Source organism: Chelonia mydas, chromosome 5 (assembly GCF_015237465.2).
Source record: "Chelonia mydas isolate rCheMyd1 chromosome 5, rCheMyd1.pri.v2, whole genome shotgun sequence".
NCBI classification, from domain to species: Eukaryota; Metazoa; Chordata; order Testudines; family Cheloniidae; genus Chelonia; species Chelonia mydas.
The window spans coordinates 18,292,639-18,305,009 of NC_051245.2; the positions used below are offsets into that span (position 1 = coordinate 18,292,639).

The following is a 12,371-nucleotide window of genomic DNA, read 5'->3' on the forward strand; positions in this document are numbered from 1 at the left end:
GCCAACAGACTGATACAAATGTATAAAAACAGGATATGATACAGCATAGCGCCATATACATAATTCACTCACTAATGCTGGTATCAGAGGGTGGAGAAATAACTGAGCAGCAAGCAAGCAAGCAGCAAGATAAATGACACATGATATGAAGCGAATAGTCTCAGCTTTGGACCAGCATGTACCATATTAAATGAAATGATGCTGTTTGTAGCAATATTTTGTCTTTGAGGCTTTATTTAGAATTACTCCATTTGCCCCATTTAGCTGATGAATTATCAGCAGTACCCTATCCCACCTTTTCTTTTGAGCACCATCTGCAAACATTTGGTTTACCATCATCCTAAACAATGCTATTTCTATCAATCTGCATGCTACAGGACTTTCTTTTCCCCCATACCTGCAGCCCTTAACTTTCAACAGGTGCACACAAATGGACTCCTGCACCCATTCAGCCCTCCACCATCTTAAATGGAGCTCCAATGGGCACAAGGTTTTGCCCAAATGCACCTCTTTTCAAGACCATGGGCCAAGCCATTATTCAATGAAAGAAAGTTAACTTAGAAAAAATTAGTGCTGCCTTAATAAGACTTAGAACTGTGGCGTGTCCAGCAGAACAGGGGCTGGACACTCAAGTAAAACAGCAGGCTTGAGAGGCCTACAGCAAAGTTCTTGTGTTGCCTGTGGAGTTGGGAAGCTGACCCCCATCAAGTACAGATAATAATTCCTCATGCTGAGGGCAGGTGGTAGCAAGGTGCCTCACAGCCCTGGCTACCCTGGAAAGCATCACAGATATCCCATGACCTAGGTGAGTGCCCTAATCACTGGGCTATACGCTATACTGGGAGGAAGTGTCTCACTCAACCACCAAGTTTCAAAATCTCAAACATTTTCAAGAAATGGGAGCAGCAGCATATGAGCCAGCAAATAGAGCTGGAAACAGAGGAGTCTGAGTGGGAATTTGGGGGTGGGACTGTGTGTATGTGTGCTTTCTTTTTTCTCCTTGACAGCAGCTTAGGAGGAAAAGCTAGGTCAGCTACAGAGGCAGCAGTAGTAGTGACCAAAGGAATGGAAGAGTCAGTGAAGATGACTGGATGTGGAAGCTGCAGTGCACACTATCCTGGAGTGGGTATCTGAAAAGTGCTTCGTTTGTATGAAGTGCTGCCTGAAGAGCTGATAGAAGAAAAGATCTGAGGTTTGGAGACACAGGTAGAAACCATGGCTGAGTTTCAAAAGGGATTTAAGCAGATGATGGAGGGAAGCAAGAGGAGGCTGAAGAGAAAACTCACGACTCACAGATGCAAGCTGGACTGGAGAACTGTGAGGGTAGATTGCTGGATGAAGAAAGGTTTCAGAGTAACAGCCGTGTTAGTCTGTATTCGTAAAAAGAAAAGGAGTACTTGTGGCACCTTAGAGACTAACCAGTTTATTTGAGCATGAGCTTTCGTGAGCTACAGCTCACTTCATCGGATGCATAGCATAATATGCTATGCATCCGATGAAGTGAGCTGTAGCTCACGAAAGCTCATGCTCAAATAAACTGGTTAGTCTCTAAGGTGCCACAAGTACTCCTTTTCTTTTTTGGATGAAGAAAGTGGCCAATGGAAGCATGTGACTTCAAGAACCAGGCAGAGAAAAAGACTGGTTAGTGAAGGAGAAACAGAACTCAGAAACAGGTTTGCTGAGATGGAAAATGAAGAAGGGGCAGAGCAGGCAGTAATAGAAGACAAGAGTGCAAGGAGAAGAAGAGAAGAGCGGCTAGTCTTACAAGAAGACGGAAAGAGTCAATGGAGATACCCAGAGTTTAGAGCCCCAAGAGGATCGAGGATGACTCTCGGAAGATTGCAAGTGAAAACAGAAGACAAGAGGACTTGCAACCAGAAAGAACAGTAGAGGGAAGGCCAGAGAATCACACCCACACCAGGAAGAGGGAGGTCTACATGACTGGGAACTCCCTACTCAAAAAATGGAGAGGTCTGTCTCCAGAGTTGATCCACAGAACAGAAGGGTGTACTGTCTGCCGGGAGCTAAGATAAGGGATGTGTCCCTTAACGCTCCATCCTGGTCTGTCTCTCACAATGCTTTGCTAGTGACAAGCACCAATCCCCTCCAGGCACTGTTATCACTTGGCACAACCACATATGGAGCCCCATACCCAACTATATTGCATGAATGCTCCCAGAGCCACTCATGAATCACACAGAGAAAGGCACCAGCCAAATTCTCCCAGCCTTATACCTCAGGAATATACTGTCTTGCACTATTCAAGAACCTTTCTTGAGCAATGCAAGTTTATTAATTGGTTCACCACTTCATCAATGGAAAGTGGATATACACCAGCCTTTGTAAATACAGATATCTCTTTCAAAGCTATTTGTTCAGCTCCTCCCCAATAATCTAATGACCTGCCAAGCAATAGTACAATTTAAAATTTCACAGTACAATGAAATTCAGTTAATATACAGGGTAGTTAGTTTATTTGACCCCCAAGACTCAAGATGCAAATTACAAAATTATTAAGGTTGCCCAACACCTCCCATTTTAAGACCCTGTTTTCAGTTGCTTATAACTATGCCAAACATTAAACATTTTGGGCTGAAATTTTTGACACTGAGTGTCTGAACTCAAGCTGAACTGCTTTAGAAGATTTCAGCCAAAATAGTTCAGCCATTTCTGAGAACAAAGCTAGTGTTTTGGCCACACTAATAAATTCTGGCAATTTGAACAGTTCTAGTATCCCCATCCTCTCCTGCAGGGACTTGTAACCTGGTCTTTATGCCAGTGTTGTCCCTATGAAAATCTGTCCAACTTTCACCAAGTTATAAGCCTTTGACAAAAAATTGTTTAAAAATTGCAGTTCACATTCAGTAGAGACTTTTTAAGAGTTTAATAGTTACAGTCTCCAAAGATTTCATGTGACTTGGTCATGCTCAAAGCTCTAACAGTTCCTTTTGCATCTGCCATCGCCAGAGGGACAACTGACCATTCTCCATCCCCTCACAGCTACTTCTGTCAGGACTACATATGTGCCATCCACAATTTTTGAATATTTATTTGACCACAAGAATCTGCCTAAGTATTATGTAGTCCTGCTGCACAGGCCAATTTGGATCAAGAGCAACCTGAAGTCTAACTGTCAGGCTGGAAAAAGATGAAGTCTCCTTGGTGACATTTCTCCCTCAATGGACAGAGTGCAGACAGCAAAAGGAAGACTGGATGTTAAAGCTCAATAATGTGACAAAAAACTCAGAGGCCACTTGAACCTAATATTATGCATCTCTAGAGGGGTAGCAGAAGTGCTGATAGAAACTTTTGGTCAGGTAACATAGGTAAGTAAATTCTAATGCCCGCTGCTGCTAAGTTAAGAAAGATTGACCAATCCACCAGAATCAAAATATAATTTCTTAAATACAGCTTTAAGGAAAATCCCAGTGACAATTATCTATTGTTTGCTTAGCATTAACAATGTGTATTACTGTATATTATATAACTTTTTTCAGAACAGAAAGGTCTTTAAGAAAACACAATATACTAGAAATCCAGATGTTAAGATACAGGTTTGTTGTTGTTTTTTAAAATAAGAGGTGGCTTTATGGGCTTCAAAAGAGAAGTAGAGAGTTTTAGAATAGATATGAAGAATGAGATGATGGTGTTGGCTTGATAAAATGGAAAAAGGAAGTCATTCAATGAATTGGGAACAGTGTGGAAAAGAGATAACAAACGAGAGCAGAGGAAAGAAGTTCACAGGTGATGGAAGTTGGTATTTTTAGCCAAACAGATGGGGTAGGAGACAAATTCCAAATATTTAGCCCCTCATTCTACAATTTGTTCCATGCAGGTGGACCTCAGCACCTGTGCGGAGCCCCAGTGATTTGAATGGGGTTCCCTGAGAATACAGGTGTCAGCACCATTTGCAAGACTGGGGACTTAGCTAATAGTAAACGAGCTAAGAGTAATTACACAAGCAAATCTATTGAAGAGATATGCAAAGCTGTTGAACTGTCTATCCTTTGGAAGAGCACAGAATCCTGCTAATCCAAATGTTGGTGGAATACATAAGTATTTGCTTTACAATCAAACCACAAAACAAACATCCAGAAGTAGTGTCAAAGCAATGTCCATCTGCCTATGTGTCAAAGCAATGCGGTCCAGCTTTTGTAGTTGCATTTAAAAGGAATCTATTAAAGAGGTTGTTAATCTCAAAGTGCTACTTTCAAAACAATAGCAGCGTAAGTAAAGCCACCAGTTGGTCTTGATTTGTTTACAGTTTCTTTTCAAGAAAGAAGAGCTACTTTACAATTTTAGTGGACAACATCAAACTGTTCAGTTTTTAAAGTAACTTCTTAATATGTAGAAATATTTAAGGCCCTGTCTACACTAGGAGGGTTTTGCTGTCTAAATATTTTGGCAAAATCCTCCTAGTGTGGATTCAGTGCCTCAAATCATAAAGTTTACGGTATAAGCACAGTTATAAAGATAAAACTGCATCCATATGATGGTTCATATAGCTATGCTGGGTTGAAAAATTAAAAAAAAGTCATATCCCAAACTGACACAACAATATTTAGTGCAGATCAGTGCAGAGTAATTTTTATTACTGTGTTTGGATTTCAGAAGAGGCACATTATAAGCAAAATATACATGCACACATGCACGCACACACACACACTGTGGGGAGCCACGTGTCCAACAACAATGAACTTCCCCCGGAATTTTTCTTTCAACAAGCTTTTATTTAAGAAAGAAAGATCTCCTACCACAAATTTGTAGAATTCAAAGGAAGTCTATGATTATCTGTTACAAAGCTATTCAAGAAGAGATCTGTTTCTTTTGAGGTACTGATGCAATTATCCATCCCATTCACCACTTACAATCTGCTTTATGGTATTGGCAGTATAACCACAAACTGAATTCATGTATTCTTTTAACTGTCAAATGCCATTTGCACTTTTTAGCACTGTAGAGTGAATAAAAACATGTCTAATGAATATGAGGCTGTTAGTTTGTTTCAATAGAGCAAGACAATCTTTTGCTTTATTTCAAATATTTCTTATTTTTAAATCAAATTTCAAACATTTAATAACTGTAATATATTTACCCATGTTGCCATGGATATGTGTATATTAAAACATATACATATTATAGATAGCAACCTGAAATATGGATTTAAAAATTTTAAGTGTGGGTTTACTCTGAAAACGGCATCTCAGGTTTCCAAAATTGCTCTAATGCCATGTTGCTTGTCACAATGATTTTGGTATCAAAGAGGTTCAGTTTACGACATCAGCCTATAAACACAATTTCATCTACAAAAGAGCTGCATTTTTTATTCCAATGTATCATCACTATTAAAGGCTCTGCAGGCCAAACTAGGCCCTCAGTGACACCTGTGCAAGGCCCATTATTGTCAAATTATGTCATGAGTGATACCTGTGCAAACCCATTTCTTTCAATGGTTTGCACAAACATAACTCATTGAAAATGAAAGTAGACAATTCTGCTGATAATACATGAGAGAATAGAATGTAGATCACAATTCCAGAGTTGTACTGGCTCTGTTTTGCTACAAGGAGGAAAAATCAGTACAAACTTATTTTTGTCATTAAAATAAGATCTGGCTTTGAATGCACAAAATAAATCTTGAAGAGGGGCCGGACACTACAAAGAGATGTCTCTGGGGAACTCAGGCCCTGGGGTTCACCGATCATTACAGGCAAGACAAAGTTAAAATTGGCAGAGTCTTGAGGATTTTGCTGGTGAAGCAGTCAAGACTGGTGTGGCACAGAGTTGACGCAGTCTAATTTCCAGCAAAGCTCACTCTCGCTAAGGCAGAGGGGTAACACACTAGCTTAGGGTTCTGAGCTGCCCTGAGGAAAACATCACTGAAGAACCCTAGAGTCATAGGCTGTTTAACTGTATTTGGCCCATGCTGATTTACCTTCCTGGATTTTCTTTTACTTTAAATATGGTATTACTGACATTTTCCTCACAGTTGAAAAGGAATGGAATTAGACAAAGTTACATTTCCTAAACAAACCCTGCACAATGTGCTAAACGCTACTACACACTTTTTATATATTTTGTATGAGTAGTCCTCTTGACTTCCACAGGAGTACAGTTAAGAATGTTTGTAATGTAAGTGTGAGTGCTATACATCTCACTGTAACCATCTGCAAGATCAGGGCCGAAGATATGGAATCTACTGTGCACGATCTGTATTCCCATTACTACTTCCCTTTCCTTTTCAAATCAATGTCTGCTATATCCACGGATTAAAACAAAAATAACAATGTATTCATATACAAAGGAGCATGTCTGATGGTCCACTAAGTGAAGGCAGGCCACTTATCTTTCTTAGTCAAAAAAAAAAAAAAATCCTGTTTCCCGCCCCATATTTTTAATATAATTATACTTTGGCATTTCACTAGTGCCATCCATCTGATTATTATAAGCACTTTACAAATATTAGATATCCAAACATCCCTATATGACTGCTACTATTAGAGATGGTGAAACTGAGGTACAGAGATGTTAAATGATTTATTGAAGGTCACATAGCAAGTGACATAAATAACTGCTCAATTTTAGTGCCCTGCCATGTATAATGAAATCATCAAATTGCAAACCATGAGTTGCCTGGCAAATTTTTAATTTCAATTTTGTGGTGCTTTGGCAGAAGATCTGCATCAAGTGCTGACAAAGCTGGAACGAGTCCTAAAATTTGAACCATTTACTCCTAATTCTTTCCCAGATAAAAAAGGCAGATTTTTTAGGTTAAAAACCAGATTATAATCCTCTTCATCTTTAATACATATTTTTTAAAACCCAGAGTTTCTTATTATGTCTTCCAGCATAAGCAAAATACTTTTTGTTATTGAGATATGGACCACAGTGCACAACTAATTAAAAATAAAGCTACATTTCCATCTGGTACAGTATTTCTTAAGCAGTATTTCCACCCCATCCATATTTTTAATAAATAGTTGGATTATAAAACTTATAAATTAAGTCAGTAGGACTAACTGGCATCTATCTCCAAGAAGGGCAGACACCGTCCCACACAAAAATGCTAGAGGGCTCTACACTGTATTATCAGCTTGTCCACATGACCAACAAATTATCAAACCATGTTATGTGAATTTGATATTAAAATTCTGTAATGCAATGCTGAACCAAAGTGGATTTCAAGATCAATAATCATATTGATTACAACTTATTGCAATCCTGTAAGAGTTCTGCTTAGCCACCATAATTTACTTAGTTGGTCATGCTAACTGAAATTGCTTTTAAAACTTTTTCCTGTTTTTTCTTGCCTTTAGAAAAAACAAACAAGACCCCAGTTCTGCAGTGAGCTCAGCACAGAGCCACAATGAGGTCACTCATGGCTCACGGCAGAATCAGGGTGAAAAACTGGTAGTATGGGCCCAGATGCACGTAGGTATTTAGGCTCCTAACTTCCACTGAAATCAATGGATACCTTTGCAGAGCTTGGCCATAATGGTTATTTCAATTAAACTGCTTTGTCCTCCCCCTATTTTAATCAGGGACCTAAAATATAGAAAACTGAGCATATTAAGATCCCCAGAGTTCTAGCAAGACAGAAACAGTTACAAAGGACTAAACCGTTTAAGTAGTGTTTTTCCAAATGGTTGTTTTAGGATATATCTGTAATCACTTAGTTGTTCTGAATCAAATGTTCCTATTAAAATAATACTGTCCAAAATAAATGTTTGTCTTAAGCAAAATCTGGCACTTAAATCTGTGAACAGTGACTTTACGTGTAAAGTGCATCACCAGGCCCACAATCAACAGGGAACAACTTAGAAAATAAGAATCATGTTGTGGGCCTCAAGTTTAAGCTTTCAGACAGGCTTCACAATAAGGTGGTACTGCAGCAAGAAAAAGCTGATCGTGATGCCAGATGTTATCCAATCATCTGCCACCATATTAGCATACGGTTAGGAGCACAAATCAGACAAAGGCAGTAATACAAGAACAATGGCAAATTAAACTCCTTTATAAACAGGTTTCCAATAAGATTTATTTAAAATGCTAATGGAAATCAATGCTTCCCCTTCCACAAGTATAGACACTTCTTTTGTCTAGTGGCAACACATGATGGGTCAAATGATCCTATGTGCAATGCTAATAGAAACTGGCTTCTAAATACACTGACAAATAAACTGCCCCCAGTAGGACAGTGAAAAGGCTAAGCCCTTAGTTCTTCACTGGGCTAAGAGAAGAGAGTAAGCCCTGCCCTAAAACACTACTTTAAAGTTAGGGAGAGGCCTTCAGGTGTGACTCATTAGAGACAGCCATAAATAGAAGAGGTAAGAGGTTGGCCATAACAGAAGGGAGTTTCCTTTAACACAGAGCAGTGTGGACTTGTGTCTGACTGTATGTTCTACAGTCAAAGCACCAAGACTTACTACTTTTCTCAAAAGAGAAAGGAAACAAACTTTAAGTTGTTTTTCATTACCTCTAATGCAGGGGTTTTCAAACTGGGGGTCGTGAGGTTATTACATGAGGGGTCGTGAGCTGTCAGCCTCCACCCCAAACCCCGCTCTGCCTCCAGCATTTATAATGGTATTAAATATATTTAAAAGTGTTTTTAATTTATAAGGGGGGTTGCACTCAGAGACTAGCTATGTGAAAGGAGTCACCAGTACATAAGTTTGAGAACCACTGCTCTAATGAGACACCTACAAAGAATGAAGGTAAAAAGAAAGAGTAGGGTTTTTGTATTATTGTTGTGATAGTAATATTGAATATAGTTACAGCTACAAAACTGTCCATCTAACACCCATATTTTCACATACTTTTAACTTACTAACAAAGTGTTTCAATTTGTTTGTCTAAAAGTGAACTCTTCAGACAGTTCAGCAACTTTAGAATTGAGAGTAAAAACAATTATTTTGCTAGAACGAAAAAAACTCACTTCTGAACATTATTTACTCTAAATTTAAAAATACTGGTTTTAAAATAAGAGATCCAACTTTGTGACTGTTTCTCTTGGCACAGCTGTGAGCATTCCATTTAATTTCATTTTCCCAAAAGGAGAAAAAAAACGAGCAATTCAGCTTGCACCATTTACAAGTAACACCTATTGCTCAGGGGCTCATTTAGCATCAAAGATGTTATAAGTGTTTTAGAACCTGATTCTGCAATAAGCTGTCAGGGACAAATCATCACTGACTTTAATGGGAAGTTGCATGAGCACGTGGGCTCTTCCATATGGAAGTCAATGGGGATCCTGCAACTAGTCCATCCGCAAGGAGTGCACTGCAGGACTGCAACCTTAAACTGCAGCTGATAGCTTCACTTGTGTAAGGGGACTGTTGCCCCCTTACTAACATTCAGTGGGGGTGTTTTAGTTGCTAGCTCCCAGTACTAAAAAGGGGGAAGGGTCAATGGGGAATCAGGACCCTGAGACTGACAGCCCTCGGAAAAATTGGGAGAGGCCAATGCTCCAGGTCAGCCTGAATGACAGGGTGGGCAGGCTAATCAGGGAGTCAGGAGGCTCTGTCCTCTGTATGAGCTGGAATTGCCTGGGTCAGACAGAGTGGGGCCGAGCTAAGGAGAAAGCAGGGTCCCGAGCTGAGCTGGGGAGCAGAGCTGTGCCAGATCCAGAGGGACCAGAAAAGCAGCCCAGAGAGAGCAGACCCTGTCCTGGGAGCAGAGCTGCAAGCCCAAAGCTAGAGGCACAGCCCAGAGAGAGCAGACTTGCCCTGGGAGCAGAGCTGCAGCAATCAGAGCCAGAGGGACCAGAAAAGCAGCCCACGAAGCAGGTCAGTGCTGGGAGCAGAGTCACAGAAGCAGCCTGTAGAGCAGACCTGTCCTGGGAGCAGAGCTGTAGCAACCAGAGGCAGACGGGCCAAAGAAGCAGCCCAGGGAGCTGGAGGCAGAGCAGCAGTGCTGAGACAGAGTGGTGGAGCTGGGGCTGGAGCAGTCCGGAGCTGGGTGTGGTGAGCAGCTGGGGAGAGCAAGGGAGACCCTGGGCAGCAGGCCCAGCACAGGGAAACGCCTCAGCAAAGAGGCTCTGCAGGCCAGGCTTGGATTGAAACCCCGACAGGGCGGGGGTGACACTGGGAAGAAGGGTCCTACCACTTAGATCCTGAGAGCATGTGGCCACCACCAGAGCAAATGTCCAACGCACAGCATCCCTGCAGCACAGCCAGGGCCTGAGAAGAAGGCCTGGGACTTACAAGGAACAGACTATGAACTGCCCTGACATTCCAGAGACATTGTTTGTGATGTTCCCTGCCACAGAGCAGGGTGATGTGTTTCCTTTAACCTTTCCCATTTTTCCTTATTCTTTTTAAAATTGTTGATTAAATAACTTGCATTTGCTTTAAATTGTATGTAATGGTCAGTGGGTCAGAGAAGTGCTCAGTGCAGAGAGTGTACACTGGAGTGGGGACACCCTAGCCCCTGTCCTAGGTGACCACAGCAGGGTTGGGGGTCAAGCCCCCCAGGAATCCTGGGCCCAGCCTTGTTGGGGTTACAAGGACTCTGCCAGACAGGAGAGTGGAAGGGGAGCCCTCAAGGGAAGGGAGGCCACTGGGTAAAGGAAGTGGGAGCGACGACTCAGATCCTTTCGCTAGCCCACTTCACCGGGGTAGTACAGAAGCCAGGAAAGTTCCCCACAATAGCGGGACTATTCCCCCACTTACACGTACAGGTACAGGGTCTACTAGCCCTTGCTTCAGAATTCAAATTTACAATACTCCTGCTTCAGAAACCAAGCTTGATGATTTCTCTAGTTAAATATCTGCACTGTTAACAGCCTGTACATGCCTGCCACACCTGTAGTAGTATAAAGTCTGAATCTGCAAATGCACGTACACAGAATTCAGATAAGAATATATATATAAGAGGGTGGAGTGTAATGATATGTCCCAAGCTGGCACTAATTCAAGCCTGATCAATCCAAGCTCTTCAAATGACCAACAGGAAAAAATCACCATGGAGGGGAAGACAGGTGCTGTGACTTAAGCAGGAAGTGCTTTCTGAAGGCCAAAACAGGCAGGAGGACAGCCTGTCAACTTTCCCCAAACCAATTATCTGCAGATCAAAGACATGGCTGCAAGAACGTGACTTCTTGAATATTTGTTTTTTTTAAACAAGTCACTTGCTTTCAGTTCTTCCCAATGACGTGTGAGAATGTGAAAGTGTCCTATTCCCGTGGATGTGTACATGTGAAGGGGGGAGGGGAAATGGGGATGGCGGGGCTGCCAGTGAATAATGGGGTGGGGGCAAGTGCATGTCTGAGTGGGGGTGTCCTGGCCCTACTGGGGGGGGGGGAGGGTGCCACGTAGGGGGTCCTGGACCCGGAAGGGGCAGAGGGGGTCTGTCTGACACATTCTGGCCCCACTGGCAGCACTGCCTGGTATTATTAGTGCTGAAGCCAACACTGGGAGTTGCATCTCCTCCGTGGGGGGAGGGGGGGGGATGTGGCTGGGGGCGCGACCCCCGCGTCCGCTGCCTGGCGCGGAGAGCCTGTGGGGGTGGAGAGGCCTGTCCGGGGAAGGATGTGCCGGGCGCGGGGGCGGGGAGCGAGGAGGGGAGCCTGCCCGGGGGAGCTGTCCGTGTCCCGGCCCGGGGTGGGGGGGGGCGAAGGGGCCTGTCCCGGCGGGCGGGGCGGGGGGCGGGGGCCGCCTAGGCGGTACCTGAAGTAGTAGACATCGCTCTTGCCGGCGCTGAGGCCCGACTTGCGGATCACCTCCTCCTTCTTCCAGCCCGGGGGCAGCGCGGGGCAGTCCATCCTCCCCCGTCTCTCCATGCACCGGGCCCGGGGCCCGACGCGGCAGCGGGGCGGAGCCTCACCGCAGCGGCGCTATGGTGCCCGGACACGGCCGGGGCCGGGACCCCCTAGCGATGGCGACGGCCGCGCTCTCCTCGGCGTCTGGAGCCCGGGCTGCGCGCGCAGCTGCCTCCTCGCCGGGCGGCCGCTTCCGTAACTGAGCCTTGGAACCCGCTGTCATCGGCTCCCGAACGGGGTCATAGAGCGCGTTCTAGAGGGGCCAGAGCGGCCAAGGCCGAGGCCATGGAGGCGGCTGCCGGAAGGCCAGAGCAGCCATTGAGGGGCCCTGCGCGGCTGTCCGCTGCAGATGGAGCCTGGAGAGGAGCGGGGAAAGCTAGCGTCTCAGGAGCTGGAGGCGGTGCTGGCACTCGGGGTGCACCCCCGGCTTGAAGTAGTGATAACAGACACCAAATAGAGGGTGTCCATGCCATCAGCAGCCCAGGCGCTATAAAAAGTGTTCCAGCACCCCTGGGTGTAGGAAGCTAAATGAGTGATTACAGCAGCCAACCCTGTCAGCACTGTAAAACTCTTCCTGGAATAGCCAGCGTGCCCAATGCTTGTGCTGTAGCAT

At 43.8% G+C, this 12,371-nt stretch overlaps 1 protein-coding gene across 1 annotated transcript in view; it reads right to left on the reverse strand.

Moving 5' to 3' along the window:
* The window catches only part of MBD2 (methyl-CpG binding domain protein 2), a 52,354-nt gene extending 40,243 nt beyond the window's left edge, over positions 1-12,111 (reverse strand). Inside the window, exon 1 of the mRNA XM_037902531.2 lies at positions 11,667-12,111. Coding sequence (XP_037758459.1) covers positions 11,667-11,779 — 113 coding nt within the window. The 5' untranslated portion in view covers positions 11,780-12,111. The remainder of the gene's footprint in view (positions 1-11,666) is intronic.
* Positions 12,112-12,371: the final 260 nt, after the last annotated feature.